Source organism: Fomitopsis serialis (genome assembly GCF_022376445.1).
Source record: "Fomitopsis serialis strain Sig1Antser10 chromosome Unknown B0H18scaffold_314, whole genome shotgun sequence".
Classification (NCBI taxonomy): Eukaryota; Fungi; Basidiomycota; class Agaricomycetes; order Polyporales; family Fomitopsidaceae; genus Fomitopsis; species Fomitopsis serialis.
The window spans coordinates 27,885-46,495 of record NW_025955274.1 but is presented as its reverse complement, the minus strand read 5'-3'; the positions used below and the strand labels follow the sequence as shown (position 1 = coordinate 46,495).

The 18,611-nt window shown below is 55.8% G+C and overlaps 1 protein-coding gene across 1 annotated transcript; it reads left to right on the top strand.

The window, feature by feature from the left end:
* Positions 1-14,953: 14,953 nt before the first annotated feature.
* On the top strand, positions 14,954-16,696 carry B0H18DRAFT_347537 (uncharacterized protein). The gene is made up of 4 exons (XM_048037684.1): positions 14,954-15,415; positions 15,472-15,540; positions 15,592-15,681; positions 15,732-16,696. Exons 1-4 carry the CDS (start codon positions 15,012-15,014, stop codon positions 16,570-16,572), a joined length of 1,404 nt encoding a protein of 467 aa, XP_047885061.1. The 5' UTR covers positions 14,954-15,011; the 3' UTR covers positions 16,573-16,696.
* Positions 16,697-18,611: the final 1,915 nt, after the last annotated feature.

Below are 18,611 nucleotides of genomic sequence, written 5' to 3'. Positions count from 1 at the left end.
ATCTTCATTCAAACACAATCCACAGTAGTCTAAGGCCAGTGGGCGCGCGTGGCCGTAACGACGGCTGATGGTATGGTCCGACAATCACAATGCCGACTGAGGAAAGTTGTTACTGTTGCTGGCGGGCCTTCGACAGATCGGTATCTGGCTCCCAGAGAAGCTGTGAAGCGAAGATCGACTTAGTGCGCTGCGGCTATAATACCATACGACGAGGACTTACGATGCAATTTGTGATAGGGTCTTCGGTCCAGGTCGGATTGTGTTCCCCAACGCTGAATTGCCCGACCTTCTTGAAGCCAAAGCGTTCGTAGAAGCCGACAGTCTGATCATGTGTCAATAACCACACGCCTCGACCCTGCGCAGCGGCCTGTATCATGGCGAAAGAGACTCAGTCAAGCGGAGGATCATGAATTTGGACAGAGCGCACGAGGTCCAAGAGAAAGTTGACGAGCGAGGAGGCATATCCTAGCCCTGCTTTTCGGCGGCAGTGACAAGGTTAACGAGAGAGATGAGTTCTGGCAGCCTATCGCCCAGTGCAATCGTGATCGCGGCGCTGGAGACCTCGTCTAACTCTGCCGTACGCTGACGAAGTCACTCAGTTGATAGTGCGTATTTCCAGGACATATGACATACTTTGCGCTGTTCTTTCGTGTAGAATAGATAGAACACACTCAACATGCGTTGAATCAAGCTGCGAATGACCTTGTTACCGGCCTTTCGCCGCTTACAGACGGATTCAGGAGCAGGCGAACTAAAATCAGGACGTGAGCTATTCAACCAGCTATTTCCACAGCGTAGGGCGACCTACTAAAGTAACACGGAATCACCGCGGTTGACTGTCAGGAGTTCATGCCTGCGTACGCCGTCCGTCCAGCTCAGAAATATCTGTATCCGGTCGCGGTATGGTAAAGTAGGATTTTTATCTGCGTCCTGGATCGAATAGAGTTCAATCACGCTGGCCCATAGTGCACGAGAGTTACTTTGTTTACCGGCGTGTCAAAGACGTAATGATGTAAGACACTCTCGTTACGAGCGTACATCATTCGCTCGACCGTGCGAGGCACATCCGCTATCAACAAATGCATAGTGGTCAACACATAGAGCCAACCCCTAGAAATGGGTAGCACGCACCATAACGAAGCAATTCGACCTTTGGCTTTAACTGAGACTTCGCGGCAGTTGAGAAGAGTCGACCGCTCAGTTGTCTCTTCTCTGGTACCATCATGATTTGTACAGCGCACTGGGTGTCTATCTAAGTGAACCAGACTGAAGCAAGGTCAGAGACAAGATGCTTGTGCGGAAAGACCTTGCGACATCGATACGCACTTGCGATACCTTATGTATCCGCGGACGTGTCATGATGGGCCGCGGCGATGTCGTACGTGTCCCCATGTAGCAGGATCTGTCTTTGATCGGAAGCTATCACATGGCGGCGCAACTTCAGTGAAACGTGGTCGCAGGCAACGCTTGGGCAAAGCCGGTCCAAATGATCTCCAACAACGGCACATAGCCGCGCATACATTTGACACCAGCCGATGCAATGTCTATCCTGTATCTGGATGTATCAGGCTATGACTGGAAGTCGCACCGGCGTATCTTCCAAATATCAACGTTACGGGTCATCATGGAAGGCCTTTACACAGGTCATGGTTGCCTTGGGAACACTACATAGCTGGCCATCGTGAGCATGCGCAACGTATTCGTTGCGACTTGCCGCCGCGACTCACATAAGGTCAGCCGGTGGACAGGGACCACCTCGAGCATACTAGTACTTAGTCCGGTTGTTCGCTGTTCATGTCGGACGATCTAAAACAAGAGTCCCTCGTCATTACTGAAGATGCCAGCACACATACAATTCGAGAGATAGCGGCATCACATAATGCGAACGGCGAGGCTGAACCGGCTGCGCTGGCACACATTCCATGCCCACGAGACGCTCTGACGCAGAATCACTGCTCACAGACGAGATAATGGTCCGGGACTTGCATTTGATGGGCGTGAAGCATTGTAGCACAGTTCAGTAAGTTGCGTCGCAGTAGGGCTCAGCAGCACAGCCAGCCTGAGTGAGCACTTCAGAGTCGAAGTCAAGTCGAAGTACACCAGAGTACACCCGACTCGGAGAGGAAGGGCGCACGTGATGGGAACCACCGGAAGTTTGACGCCTCTATGAAACTACGACTTCAGGCTACTGTTCGGACCACCACTCGCTTGCAGTTCGCATATACTCACCACCCTATCCTTCATTCGCATCTGCGTCCCTGTCCGCGCAGAGTATGCTCTTTGACCCGGAGACTGCAAACATCCTCAAGCCATGGCTAGTCAGGTCTCTTGAACCAATGTAAGACTAACCCCACGCCAGTTGATGTACGTGTTCTGATTGTTGTGTAGATGTGATGCAGAGCCCGGGGCCCTCGGAGACTACATCCTTGCCCTTTGAAGCACAATGCGCCTGAGAACGAGATGCGGAAGGAGCTGGCAGGACAATTGGAGGAGTTCCTAGAAAAGGGTGCGCCGCAAGCTGCCTTAAGTTTGCTCATTCACCAACTGCTTTTGGTCAATCAGAGACTGGTACTTTCGTCGACACCCTCTTCACCGCACTACGGACAAAATCCTACCTCCCATACTCTGCCACATCTCCCTCTTCAGGGTTTCCTCCATCCAACGGCGACGCCGGCATACCCATTCCATTAGATGCCGTCATGGCTTCCGCAGGACCAATACCTCCGGAACGAGGACGAAAGCGAAGTTTCGAGGGCGACGACCGCGACCCCGACCGCCAGCTAAAGGTCCGCGCTTAGACCGCGATGGTCAGTTCTCGCGACATGGACGCAACGATGCTCACCGGTCATCATGGGGTGGTCAATCGGCGAGAATGGGTCTGACCGGGAGAGGGGACTTCATGGATGGCGGGATGGGCATGGGCAACGGGCCCATGGGTATGCAGAATGGTCATGGTCGGTACCAACCACCAGGGCAATGAAAGGAGTCTGCCGCGACTACTACAGTGAGTCATAGGTCCCTTATCATGCCTTCTTGCCTAACGTACTTGCGCAGACAATGGGTATTGCGCTCGCGGTGCCTTCTGCAAGTATAGCCATGGCGAGGACGCCGTCATCCCTTCGCAATTGTTCCCGATGAATGGCGGGGTGCCCTTCATGCCCATGATGGCCAATGGGATGGGCAACGTTGCTGGCGCGCCAAACGCTGCTTACGACCCTCACGAGCGCATGGATATGAGGCCAATGCAGGGGCAGGTCCGTCCACGGGCAATCGACCTATGTACCCTCGCGCGCCCATGATACCCAGAGAAGGCGACGGAAGTAACCATATAGCGAGGAAACCTGGAGAGCTTCCTGTCATCCAAGATCTTACCCCACATAGACCACAAGACGACCGTCCGCAATTACCAGAGATCAGGTCCTCGGGCAGAGCCAATCATGCAGGATTCGAACACTCCGAGCGTAAATCCGATGAACGGACCCACGCGCCGAATGGTGTGAATGGGATGATGGCAGGCCCTCAGGACGTCGATATGGCAGGCCCGTCAATACCGTACCAACCTACAGGAATGCGGGGTTCTCGAGGTGGACGAGGAGGCGGTGGTCGCGGAGGGCACGGCATCTTTGGAGGAGACGCACAGAGTTTCCGTCCTGAGAGGCGTAATGACAAGACGCTCGTCGTGGAGAAGATTCCAGAAGACAAACTCAGCCTTGGCTCCGTCAACGAGTGGTTTAAGCGTTTCGGTACGGTCACCAACGTCGCCGTTGACGCGGTCAGCGCGAAGGCGCTCGTCACATTCTCCAATCACGATCAGGCGTTGGCCGCATGGAAATCGGAGGACGCCGTCTTCGGGAATAGGTTCGTCAAGGTATTCTGGCATCGACCCATGGGCGCCCATGGCCAGGCTGGTCAGCGCGCTCTTGCTGCGTCTGCACCTCTCGTAGCAAATCTAGCTGTGAAGGACGCCTCACCAGCTGCTTCTGCTTCTGCTTCCACAGAAGCTTCCACTTCTCAACCCGTACCCTCCACCTCGACGCGAGCACGAAAGCCTTCGACGGCTCCTTCAGCAGCTGCAGCGTTAGCCGCGAAGCAAAAACTGCTGGAGCAGCAGATCGCCGAGCAGAAATCTCTCATGGCGCAGCTCTCCACGACCTCCGGTGAGGAGAAGAAAACCATAATGACCCGCTTGCGGAAGCTGGCGAGGAGATGAAGCCATCCTCGTCGACCCCTCAAACACCGCCACCCACTAGCAGTACACCGCCTGCGCCCGCTATCAAGAAAGCAAGGAGTGCTACTCCGAGCGTGGAGGATAAGCTGCGATTAGAGCGTGAACGCCTGGATAAGGAGCTAGAATTGCATGCCGTCGCGGCTACGGACGGCGAGGGCGAGGAGAACACGGAGGAGCTGAAGGCAATGCTGGCCAAGCTGAAAGCGGAGGTAAGCAGTCCATCGGGGCGTGTCCAGGCCATGATTTTGACTCGATGAACCACAGGCTGCGAGTCTCGGCTTATCAGATGCCGCCGAGGGTACCTATCCCAGCAGTACCCACCGACCGTACAGAGGTCGTGCGAGGGGCCGGGTGCTTCGCGGAGGCTATCGCGGTGCCATGCGTGGTGGCCCCCCAAGGGGCAGCATGAAGCTCGATCTTCGTCCGAAAAAACTTCTGCTCAAAGGCATCAGTGGCGACAACGTGCAGGCAGTTCGTGACTGGTACGAGGTAGGTAGCCCTTTCACGATCAACAGGACTGGTCTTAACATCGTATGCCAGCCGGGTGGTCAAGTTGAGTCTGTAGACACCACAGACGACGGTGATACAATAGTCGGCTTCAAATCGAGGATGGCCGCAGAGCAGGTGAGTGCAACGACGTACGTCATGATTTCGTATTCAACGCCTGTCGGCGCAGGCATTATCGAAGGGCACAAGCATTTCGACTATCGGTCAGGTTCAAATTTCCTGGTACCAAACTCAGCAACCCAGCGCTGGATTGGCGAAACCAGTGCCAGCTCTTCCTGAGACGCCCTCTGGCGTTGAGGATAAGAACCCGATTGAAGACCGCCCAGCCTCACCAAGTTCTCCAGATGATTCGCATATGCACGAAGAGATGGGTGCAGCTGGTTGGGGCGGCGACGACGCCGAAGACGGATTCGGGATGCTTTGACCTGACAGATTTCAGGAATTCAATAATGTTTTGTTGTCCGCTTTTCTGTACACTGCTCGTTGCTCGTAATAATTCACGCATGGCGACCTCAATGCGAGGTCGCCCAGGCCACGAACGTGGCAACCAGTACATCTGTGGTCTCGATGTCTGTGATGACGCAACGAATTCCGCATGAGCTATTCAGCTTCATAACAACATTGCCGTCGTCTTGTAGTCCGCTCCGATCAACCTGCAGCGTGGATGAGACCCACATCTCGCATTTGTTGGCTAATACACAAAATTCCATTGTTTGCCTTCCCTCGAACTAACCCTCGCAAATATGGAGCCCTGTTGCCCATCTTCAGCATGAACTCGAAATCTTCCTCAGTCGCCAGTGTAACGTCGTTGCCACAAGCCAGAGTGTTGGGCCTGTACGAACCAGCTTAAGCAACGGCCTTCTCGCCATGAAACAGTGTCATTGTTTCAGGCTCCCTCAGCATCTGTAAAAGGACGGCAGTAGCCAGGTGTTGGACCGCTCATTTTGTTGATAAGCGCGATCCACTCACTAAGCATACTATCACAGGGTCCCCTTTCCAAGTCGGGTTGGTTTCGCCCACTGAGAACGACGCGATGGTCTTGAAGCCGAATCGCTCGTAGAATGTCTGAGTCCGATGTGTCGTGATCAACCAAGTACCACGCGACTGTGCATCGGCCTGTGTGGGGCGAAGGGGAGGTCAGCGGTGGACATGAGATGCTAAGGTCAGGGCCTCGCACCATCGTGAATAGTTCATCGAGGAGCACGGACGCATATCCGAGTCCTTGCTTTTCAGGCGCAGTACACAGTCCATCGAGAGAGATTAACTCGGCGGCTCTGTCGCCTAGTGCACTTGCTATAGCAGCTGTCAGTTTCTCGTGAACTTCCGTCCGACGCTACAGCATCGCGTTCGTCGTCAGATCTTCGGTATCGATATCGACGCGTTACGACGCACCTTCTTCTGCTCCTTTGACTGATACAGGGTGAAAAGTTTCAGGAACCTTCGGACAATACTGTTAATGAGTCCGTTCAGGGCCTTGCGCCCCCGGGGTACGGTTACAGGGGCTGGACTGCTACAATATTGACACGCCGTCAGCTCCATCGCGAATGAGGCCGTAGAAATAGTCTCCAGGCCTTGACTTACAAGCGCAGAATTGAATCGCCGTGGTTGATGGTCCAAATTTCATGCCTACGGATGTCATCGATGAACATGGTGTACATGCTGATTCTGAGCCGGGAAGCTCTCTGCGCTGGAGTTTCGCGCGAATCCTGAAGTCGAGTTCAATACAACTCATCGATGAGCCGCGGTGTGCGATGCCTATCAACTCACAGGCGTATAGTCCGCATAATTTCCCAAAGGATCATCCCAATTTGCCCTCACAGCTGCATCAACCGTGTACGGAAGATCCCTGTGCATGGTGATTAGAACGACGTTCCCCAAACATGACCTATGCCAATGGACGCACCAAATGTGAGCGGCTCTGGCCTGAGCTTCTCTTTCGAGTATGAACATCCATAACTTGGAAGCAGCGACTCGGACATTGGATTCGCCTACGTGCACAAAGGTATGCAGTGATCTTCGCTACGTCCTACATAACCTTGTCCAAGCTTTATAGCATACGCACATACGTACGTGTCAGTCAAGCGCCGTACCTGTGATCGACCGGAGCGGATTTGCAGTGATGTTGCTGCGCCGCAATAAACGCTGCATGATAGCCTTTGAGTACATGAGCTATCATATATCAGTCCTAGTACACATTCGGTCAGGGGACGGTCAGCAGCGGAGAAAGCGCAGCGCTGAACACGCTCAGGTACCTCAGATCGGGCCTACCCAGGCCAAGGTGCGCCTGTGACGGATGAGTGTTTTCGATGCGTAGACTGCTCTAGTTGGTTGTACTATATACCATGCACATTGACTGACAATGAGTAATGAGTGTTCGCTCGCGTGGCGTCCATGACATTGCGAGTCCACACATGCACAAAACCTACACCACCGTCAGATACAGACGTCGGAAGCGACCTCCACATCCCCACAAGGTCAAGGCGGCACGTCTACCTCCTTCCGCGGTTTCCGCAGCGTGTTCCTTCGTGACCGTGAGCGCGAACTTGTCTCCGGGGTTCTGATGGACCCGTTTGCCCAGTGTCCGCATGAGAGCGGCCGCGGCTTGCTTCCCGTGTGGGACGCCCAGAGAGAGAGGGCGACGACCCACGGCGCACGGGCTCCGGGCGGCCCTGTCTGTACGGTGGGTCCTCCGCATCTGGGCTAGGTCTTGGCACGGCTGCAAATGCTGCGGGTATCTGCGGCACAGGTGGAGGTGGGATTTGGTACGGGTATGCTGTGACTTGAGTTCGTAGCGGCGAACTGTCCATGCGAGACTGTGATTGACTGCGTCGGAAGGATTGATGCGAGGAAGACGGTCGTGAAGGCTGCGAAAGACTGCGGGGACCGCGGACGTAGCTTGGGCCAGGGGCAGGTCCGGTGGGGGACTCCGGTATACCACTCAGACTCATCGAACGAGCACCCCTTGCACCCACTGGTCTGAAGCTACGCTCCCGCGGACTGAGGCATCATCTTGACCACTGTTGAAGAAGTAGCTGCTTCTTGAACCCATAGCGTTCATCGCAAGTTGTTCGTAAGGATACGACTCAGGCGCGAGTGGGGCAGGTAAAATGATCTGGATGCTGCTGTGTCGACTATGCGGCGCCCCGCGGATAACGCTGCGTTTGCTCTGTGTGCTCTGGAATGTTTGCATCGTGGCGGTCGACGACGCCAAGGACAACGGCCGTGACTGCGAGCGCGGAAACGGGCGGGGCGTTCGGGCTGTCAGATGCCCATTACTGGACGTGACATGGGAGTGTATGGACGACGCGTCCGATAGGGCCGTACTCGGCGATTGGGTTAGGTTATCGCGCGAGGTCGCCCCTGCAACATCAAGATTCGGAAGCATTGCAGTGTCCACGGAAAGCGGCTGGCCGAGTGCAGATACAGTTTCGGTGGACACGCCATCTTCGGTATTAGCGCTGTTCGACCGGCTTGGGTAGACCGAACCACCAGGTGTCAGTGAGCCGTCACTCGGTGTGTGCGCAAGGCCAGTTTTGTATGTGAGGCCAAAAGTGCTGTCTGCGTCGCTGGAATAGAAGGTTTTGCGCTCCGACAGTGAAGTAGTATGCGGTCCACGCTGATGTGCGAGCAGTTGTACTGGTGGCAGAGGGTTTGACTTCTTGCGATGGACGAGGCGCACGAAGCATCGCCAGAGGAACAGGACGGAGGCGAGTATGAGCACGGAGCCACATACAACAGCGATGATAATGACGGTCGACGTGGAGAGACCACCACCGTTGGAGCTTCCATCTCGAGGGCGCACTTGAGGGACATTAGGCATTGTAGGGTACTGGTGACCGCTGGTCTGGCCAGGACCAGAGAAAAGAACGAATGAATGTAAGGAGTGTCGGCGAGTAGATCTGTTAAGTGACTGTTGCTAGCGCATTCAGGTCAGATAAAGAGCTGTCTGTGCAAGGAGAGAAATCGAAACATCAGATGGCCGTCACTGTTCAAGGGGAGGTAGCGCCGCTCACCGGTCTCACAGAGATGGCGCTCGCTCGACACTAGCACACCAAGGGCGACGAACGCGGTGAACGACGTCGACGGTGAGTGTGGCTGGCAAGAGAGAGGCCGACTGTTTCTACCGTGACCATGCCCGGCTAACCAACGGCTAACATACTCGATCCTCAAGCGGGCGCTAGCAGCCTTCCCGAGCCACGTGCGCCATGGATTGTGGCCTTCTGAATCCGGCAGTACTGCGCTCGTCGTCCGCGACGATGTCCACGGGCCTCGCGCCCTCTCTCCGCCACTCTGTACGCTCCGTCAAGTCCGGCTCGTCTTCGCTTGGGGACAAGCCTGCCACCAAACCTGCACCGAAGCCTGTCTCGCTTCCCCGTCGCCTGCTCTTTCCTACCCTCCCTGCCGATGCCGACCTTCCGCCACTGCTGACCTCCCCCCTGGCTGTGCCTGTCTTGAATGGTGAGCTGTACGACTTCGTCGCGCTTGCCTTGCGCGCATACGTGAACCCGTGGTGGACAAAGATTACGCGTTATGACAAGGAGTTCCTCCCCGAGATTACGCGCATCCTTACAAGCGTAGTACGCACGCTCGAGGCCCGTCTTCTCGCGACGGACCTTTCTCCTCTGGTCTTCCGCGACCTCCCTACTCTCCTGACGCAGCATTATGTCGACTTCCGAAGCGCAAGGGCAAAGTTACACACCTCGTATGCGACTGGCGGCGCAGCGACCCTACCTCAACTCTTTCATCACCTACAGCCGCACATGGCTATCAGCGCGGATGGACGCGTCGACGATGTCTACGTTCGCCAGGCTGTAGACCATATCCTCAAGGCTTGCCTTCCGCCAGAAGACTACGACTCGGAGGCGGAGCGGTATATTGTCCGGGAGATCATCCTGAGTGTGCTCCTGAAGAGCGTCATGCCACGAGTGACCCAACCTTGGTTCATCCACAAGGTCTTGCTGGACCAGCTGGGAGCGGAGCAGGACAAGGGCAAGGGTGTCGAGGTGTGTCTGCACGCTATCCGTTTCTTTCCCAGTGATTTCCACGGGGCGACGCGCTATCGCCGGATGTACATACTCTCTTATCGGAATAGATGCATCCGTGTGCCTCGGTTCACGTACTCGTCCGACTGAATGCTACACTTGGCTGACGTGACTTACCCAACACTGACGTTCTGCTTCCACAGCCACCTCGTCCTGGACATCCTACATCCACTTCGGACGGGGCGCATGCGTCCCGCCAAGGGTTCTCACTGCAATCACTAGCCATTGTCTTCCTCTCTGCCATCCAATCCATATCTGGGGTATGCCTCCTCCTAATTCACACATACAGACAAGCCCGGAACACCGTCAAGAGGGTTAACGAGAGCGCACCTCTCTTCCCGGATTCGCCTACGAGTCGGCCCTTGACACCCGATGTAATACCAAGTCCCGTCCCTTCCCCCAACCCACTCGCCATTCCGGGTAGCCTGGCCGCCGTGTCTGCGCCGTCAAGAGTCGTGTCGCAACCAGTAACACCGCCCCGAGGCCCGCCTACCCCCACCTCGATATCCTCCGTGAACCCTCTCCTCCGGACGACATCGGCTTCGACGGTCCAGACCGCGTCCAACTCTTCCTCTTCTGCCCCTGCAGCCCTGCACTCGACCTCTCCCTCGGCCCCACCATCTCCGCCGAATTACACCGCTCCGTCCCTCCACCTTGTCCAGACCCTCCTCCCGCCGTCGCTCACCGCGCGCGCACTCACCCAAACGCTTGCCTTGCCGCTCACCGCACTCGATCCGTTCCTCTCGCGGCTCCTCCCCTACCTCCTGTACACACACGCATTGTCGTCGGACAGGATAGCCGGAGTCGTGCGGAGCGCAAAGAGGGCTTTGTTCCCGGAAGGCTGGCCAGCGCCGCCCCCACCAGATCCAACTCTCGAAGAACAAGCCGTTATGAGGGCTGCCCTCGGGAGGAGGTTACTCGCCGCCATCCCAGGTCAGTCATGTTGACTTCGGTGCCTATGTCTCGTACAAGACACTGACAAGTTTCCAATGGGTTCTCTAGCGCCGCTGGCGATAGTGCTGGGCCCTACTTCAGAAGCACGGACGAGCGCGATCGACGGAATTCTGGACCCGCTTTCTTCTCAGGCCTGTAACGCGCATCTCATGCTCTTCATTCTCGACCTCGTTTTGGTGACAGTCTTCCCGGAGCTCGGCGCGTCCGAGGCCGTATCGCCTGGCGCCGCGGCTGAAGGTGCTATTAGTTTGGCGGCTAGGACGCCTTGAGCTCCGTGCCAGACCGTATTATGACGACTTTACGACTACTGGAACGACCCATTGCGCTCACATTACGTGTGGCTCAGCCGATCAGAGTGCAGCATGAACTAGAGCTTGATGGCATAAGTACTACGACTACGGGAAGGGTACAAAGGTAATGGCAGAAAGAATACTAAGCGCGATGATATACAGATTTATGTTGTTGCTTCTGCCGCCGTGTGCTACCTATCTCCTCAAGGTTCTCGCACGAAGCCTATCCCTCGATCAGAGTTTGAATGGGGTTCTTGGGAACTGCACCTTCGAAACGGCCGGATCGTCGACGAACCAGTAGACCTGGCCTGGGTGCGAAGGCCGCACTCTGGACGCAGGGAGGCCCTCCTCGGGCTTGTCGAAAACGGTCTGCAGGGTATCTGCCTTGGCCGCACCACTCGCGACGAAGGCGACGCGCGCAGCGTGGTTGATAACGGGGTAGGTGAAGGTGATGCGCCTCGGGGGTGGCTTAGGGCTGTCCTCGATGTACGCGACCCAGCGATCCTCCTCCGTGAGGAGCGGGTGGCCGGGGAAGAGCGACGCGGTGTGGCCGTCCGGGCCGGTGCCCAGGAGGATGAGGTCGAAGATGGGGAAGCGGGCGGAGTCTTTCTGCGCGAATTCGCGGATGAGCTCCTTTTCGTAGGCGTCCGAGAGCTCCTCGAGGTCGTCGGCGAGCGAGGGGTCGATCGTGTGTATGTGATCTTTAGGGATGGGCACTTTCGAGAAGAGCTCGTCTGTGCAGAGTTTGTGGTTGGAGTCGGGGTGGTCGAGGGGGACGACACGCTCGTCGGCGTAGAAGACTTGCCTAGGAGAGCGCGATGGAATCAGATAGCGGGCTGGAATGAGGAGAAGGCAACGCACCACTTGTCCCACCTCACGCCGGGCTTGTTGATCAGAGCGTTGAGCTGTTGAGGCAGCGAGCCACCGGATAAAGCGACCGAAAACCTGCCCTTCTTGTCGATGGCTTCTTTCTGGGCCTTTAGTATGAAGTCCGCGACCGCATCGCAGAGCTCGGTGGGGGACGCGAACGAATAGAGAATGGGTGGTGAGGGTGCGGTGACTGGCATGGTAGAGATGCGGTGGTGAGGGCGAGTGGGAAGAGAGAGACGCGCCGGGGACGAGCAAGGGCTTGGGAGTGACGAAATGGAGGGAGACACTTTGTAAGAGCGCTTCTCCCGGCGATCGCATCTCACGCCTGACGTCGTTGCACGTGACATGCCGTTCCTGATCGCCGATTCATCGAGAGCTTCCCGCACACACTCGCACACATCGCTCTCAACAGTGAGTAATCCGTTTCGCATACGGAAATAGCAACTCTAGTCGTACAATGCCAGCTCCCAGGAATCGGTCAGGTCGTACAACGTGTACGTGATATGTATACACCCGGTGCAGTACTATGCGAGCTTCATGAAGCAGGGTTGAGCCAGCTACCAACGCATGAGCTCATGTTGAATGAACGCGATGACTGAACCACGCAGCCCAAGGTCACTGATCACAGCCTTGTCACCGACCACACCAGGAACAACCGGTTCCCAGCGATCGCCTGCCTGATCCGATCGGGAATGTCCAGTGTGTCGACTCCCCAGCTGTCGAACAGCTCCTTGACATTGTGTAGAGACGCCTTGACCTCCACCGTACCCTTCTTGAACACCACGCCATCCCAAAGCTCCTTCCAGCTTTCATCCGAGTGGCAGAACATGTACTCGCCCGTTCGCATCGGAGCGCTCTCCGTCCTCAGGCCTTTCTCCGCCCGGCCGCTGTGCAGCCCGAAGATCATAGAGCCCGGGATAGGCGAGAGAAGGCCGGCGAGCTTGTGCGCCAGCTCAAGCTGCTTCTCCTCGCTGAACAGGTGAAAGAAGGATGACACATGAATGACGGAGACGTGTCCGTGGAGAGGCGTGAGGGTCGTCAAAGAGGACAGCGCAGGCGCGGAGGCTTCGGGCGGGGCATTGAGGGGCGGGGCCGTGCGGAAGAAGTCTGTGTCAAGGGCGTCGCCCCCGAGGAAATGTGCCGGGAACTCCTTCGGAGTCGTCCTGAAGAGTTTGTGACCGAGATCCCAATATTCTACAGTGATTGTGTTGTCAGTGCACAGCAACACCATCTGCTGAACCGTACCCACCTGTATGAAGGTCTGATCCTATGGCGTTTTCAGCAGGGAATCTGTCTGCTACGGCCTTCCTGACGTCGACGCCAACTACCCAGGAGTCAATCAGGCGTCAACTAAGTCTGCTATTTAAAACGATACCCACAGCAACAACCAAGGTCAAGCAGGATAGCACCCTTGCGCTCCTTGCCAATGGCAATTGCCTGTTGGTACACGGGCGAGCGATTGGCTATCAACCTGTGACACGAAGACAATTATGGGGGCTTGAACGAAACTTGCCCTCCAAACGACACTGTCTTAGCTGACAATACTATTGCTTACGTCATCGCGCGTGCCTACTGTCCTTCTGCCGGCATGGCTTTGCTTGATGCTATCCATCTCTCGGGGACGAAATATGATCAGAGCGTTCTGTCCTTCCCGCCCACCATCATCGGCATCGGAACGGTTACGTCTGCGTATGATGTGCTTGCAGACGGCCAATCAAAGTCATTCCCTGTTATCGCCCATGAGCGCGTGCGCGACGAAAGTAAAACGGCTAATATTCAGTAAGTATAATTACAACACTGTCTTCGCGCTTTCATTAAATCTCCCACTTACTAGGTGCATATACGACGCTTCGCCGCGATGGGCTACCGTTCCTGCTCCTGCCCCCAATTCTACCGTATCTTTCCACGGCCGATGCTCGCGCGTGCGTTCAGATGGCGTGTTGGGTGTCGACCTTGAGCTCATTTCTTTCAACTTCGGCCCCTCTCCTGTCGCTGTCGGAGGTGGAACTCTACCCGGAGGCAGTCGATCATCGACTGCTAACACTCCTTGAGCTCGCCCACATGGTTGATGCTATCGGTGACGGTGAAGGTCCAGAAGTCTCTCTGCACCTCCTGCAACATGTATCCGACGACCAGCAGCTGATTGACTTCGTCTTCCCGACACATGTACTCGCCAATCCCATCGCCTGTCTAATGTTCGATGCTTGCTCCCACCAATAGGCAGATCGACCGTTACAACAGCATTGTTCTCGACCACATTGGTGAGACAAGCAGGACATACCTTGCCGCCGACTCTCTGAAGGAGGCAGACGACGCCGGCATCGACTCCCCCGACAGCATATTTGACTACGTCGCCCGCCAGAATCCCGCAGGTTTTCCTCCCCACTCGTTGACCGTGAAGGTTAACGCCGTCTAACGCTTGCTGCGCAATTTCTCCCTCGACCGTGGCTTGGTCAAGAACGTTCGCGTTGTTGTCATTGCGGTTGGCCCCCGTCTCGTCACAGTCCGCATTCTACGGGGCATTGTAGGTGTCAGTGTCATTGATGAAGAAGACGTCCTCATACCTTGGATCACATTCTCTACCACCCTTTCCTCGGGCCATACACTCCTCCGTCGTCAGTTTCCTCTTGCGCGGCCGCCGGCATATGCAATGACATTCAACAGCTACTTACCAAGGGCTAACTCTTGACGCAGTGGGAGTAGACTAGTACGAGACACGTGTTTTCACATGGACAGCTGTACACGCGCATATGTCACAGTGACCACGCAAGAATTTTGCTCAAACACGACAAACCCACTACTATCAATGGCACCTATGTATGACGAACTTCTACTATATATGATGGTTTATGACTTTAATTACATTGATGTTCACTCAACCGCCGGAGCGTAGCGATGGCGTCCCTTGTAGTAAGTATCGAAGCCCTTGTGGTGGCAATGTGTTATCTGACCTTATCTGACTGAGGTGTCATATATCGAGGTTGGATTCGCAAGGACGCCGCTTCTCAGCTCGAGGCACGCCCATGAGCGTTTCTTCCTCGCAGGGCGCGTGCATATAACACGGCGTATCTCGTAACATGTCGACTGTCCTTCCCCCCATCGGCTGTGTTGTCCACAGCCATGATTGGTGAAGGCTCGTCTTCGTCCTCCCCTTCTGATACAGAGGCTTTGGAGGCCACAGCCTCTTATCTCGCACTGATCGCCAGTTTTGCCCTCCAGGACATCGACGATGTCTCTGCGACACGAAAAGGAAAGCGAAGCGCCCAAGCTCCCAAGAGCGACGAGGAGCTTGCATTCGAGCTGTTCGCCGAGGAGGCGCATTCCTTGCTGTCCCTCACTCAGGACATGACATTTGCTCAAAGCCTGGACGATGCCTTGCGAGCGGACCATGACATCCTTCAAGAAGTGCTACAGGAGGATGAAGTCGCCCGCTCCGACAGGGAGTATGCGTCGGCCTTACAGGAAGGAAGGACCCCTGCAACCACGTCCGCGTCAAGCTTCACTCAGGCTGCTGCCTCGTATAAGTGGGCTATGCTATGCATATCTTACGAAAGCGAAGCACTCATGGACTTCCCGTTAGACCATCATTGACCAATAATACGGCATCACTGACCGTTTCTCTCGGTAAAAATTCAGTAGATACACGCAGGCAAGCTATGCTATCTCTGTTTCCGGTGAAAAGCTCACGAACTTCCCGTAGTTCATCAATGACGACTCTGACACCTGCAACCGCTTCATCGAGCAGGACACAGTTTCAGTCAGTGTACAAAGCATACTCAGACAAGCGCAAGTCAGTAGATCAAAGTCATCCAATCCGACATTGCTGACCAGCATGCACAGGAAGGAGATGTGTGTGTTTTGCCGGGAGAACATCGGTGGTCATCAAATTCAGGCACCTTGTGGGCATTTCTGGGATGCGGACTGCCTCGCAGACCTCTTCCGCGCCTCGACCACAGACGAGTCGCTTTTCCCTCCACGGTGTTGCCAGCAGCCGTTCGTCCTCAAGGAGGTGGAGCGACATCTCATGCCCGAGCTGCTGGCGAGTTTCAACGCGATCTCCCTCGAGTTCCGCACTGCGGACAGGGTGTATTGCCACCGTCCAACATGTTCGGCATTCATCGGGCCCGCTACCGAGTCTTCGTCAGCCCAGGACTGCCCGAAGTGTCTCGCACAGACGTGCGGTCATTGCAAGGAGCGGGCTCATTCCGGAAGCCCCTGCATCACGGACGACGCACCCATCCTTGCGTTGGCAGAACAAAATGGATGGGCGCGTTGCCCCGGGTGCAAGCATATTGTGGAACTCGCAATGGGGTGCTACCACATGACTTGTCGGTGTGGGAAGCAGTTCTGCTACATCTGTGTAGAGACCTGGAAAAACTGTCTCTGCCCTCAGTGGGATGAGCCGAGATTGCTGATCACCGCACAGGACCGCGTGCAAAGAGAACTCCCGGCTGGTCCTCCTCCTGCTGCACCCCTATTGCAGGAGATGGTCCGACGGGCAGCAGACAGATTGCGTGTTGACCACGATTGCCAACATATGTGGAGATACCGTCCAGGCGGCGGGCGATGCGAACAGTGCTCTTACTATCTGCCTGTATTTCTCCTCGTACGTGTATCAATTCGTTACAACGGACTCCTGCTAATGATGATTGATGACAGAGTTGCACATATTGCCGTATGAACGTATGCGTCCGATGCAGACGAAATAGGCTGTAGACGTTGTTCCGAAGCACGGCGATCCATGGGAAGTCCTTCGCGAAGCGCCTTTTCTTGTTGTACGATATATCGAGATCGTGGAAACACTATAGACATCCATACCGTTCCTGCTGACATGGCTTGAAGTAGGCCTGTGTCCTACATACGTTCTACATAAGTAGTATCATAACAATATACACTCTCATGGAGGCAGTACGGCAACTGAGGGCTACTTTATGGCTCACTGGATGAATGAACTGCAATAGAAAGGTCCTCGTCATCACGAACGACGAAGCTGCCAAACTCGTACTCGTCGTCTTCGTCGTCGTACCGGGGAGAGCTAGGCACGACTCTTGACACGCCTCTTCCTCCATGCACGCCCCAACCACGCGCCGCAGGGCGACCCGCGAAGACCGGCCCAGCCCTGCTGCCTCCTGGAGCTTGTGTAAGGAGACTTCGCCTGTATACCGCGGACTGATCGTACGATGGGGAGGCTTGTGTCTCCGGGACATCGTGCACGAACGATGGCTCGTAACCGTCCTCGTTCTCCGCGTCAGACGATCCTACGCTCCGCTCATCACCCGAATGGGAAGCCTCTACGTCCATCCATGGATTAGCTTTCTGCGCTTCAGCCATGTCTTTGAACTTCCGCTTCTTCGTTTTGCGGGGCACTGGCGACGGTGGAGAAGGCGAGTCGTGTTGTCGATGCAGGCGTCGCTGCGACGGAGGAGGCATCACAAGAGGCGACGAATCGCTGACATCCACGACGACGCGTTTCTTGGTCTGTTTGCTAGGAGCGCGAACAGCGAAGGTGGGCTCAGGCATCGATTCAGCGTCATGCGATCGCGCTAGCCGAGTAGGTAAGGCAGGAGGGAGCATCAGCGCATTCCGACTGGAATTGAACCCATTGAGAGATCTAGCGGATGCCCGGCCATAGTCTTTGACCGCAGACAACGGAGAACCACGCTCATCCCTGAATACGTCCGGCTCATCGTCGGATAGGATCACGGGGGATGAGCTGCGATGGAGAACTGGAGACGACTTGACAACTTGTAGATCCGGGTCCTCGTCATCGTCAATTAACCAAGCCATGTCGCCATCCTTCTGAACGTCGTCTGGGGCAGAAGATCGGGATGAATGCGTGGTGGATAGAGAGAAGGGGCTAGCAGATCGGTGCGTCTGCTGCGTCCTGCTAGACGTGCTGGTACTCCTCGACTTGAGCGGTTGATCGGGAGATGATGTGGGGGAAGGACCGGGCGATGTAATGGCGGTTCCGTATCGTCGTTCATCGCTGCGTCCCTTTTCGAACAACGGACGGTCAGGCGATGAGGGCAGAGAAACCGCTGACGACATCGTACGACTCGGCTGATCAGGAGTTGTGAGGTCAATGATACTGCGTTCCGCAGATGTCATGGGCGACACGTCCCGATCCCAGAGTGATGCAGAATGGCTACTCGGGTGTGTCGCAAGAGTCGATGTCAGTACTGCGAGGGCAGGAGAAGCAAGTCCGCGCTCAATTTCGGCGTCATCAGAGTCGTCGGCGGCCATTCTTGCTATCTGGCTTTCTGTGAGTTCTGAACGAGCAACGGCCTTCTTTGTCTTCTTCTTCGGCCTCTCCGCGCTTTCCGTCGAGGCATCGGTCTTCGCTCGACGTGGCCTCTTTGTCTTCCCCCCTCGGGATATCGCAGAGGTCGAGGCCGCCCTGCGAGCACCGAAAATACCTGCTTCGATCTCCAGATCGTCATCGTCATCTTCTCCCGTGTATTTCTCTGGGTCAACATCGACATTACGCTTCCTCCTACCCTTGGCACCCTTCACGAGCAGATCCTTCACGTTCACGAAGCTACTGCTGGCCCCGGCAGGAATACTACGCAAAGGATCGTCATCCCGCTTGCGCTTCTTGCCCTTCGGAGAGCCATTTGCATCTGCGCGGGAGCCTTTCCTAGGGACCTTCTCCTCGCGTACATACTCCTCGATCTCCATGACCCTCTCCACACATTCGGGCTTGACGTGGTCAGGCAAAAG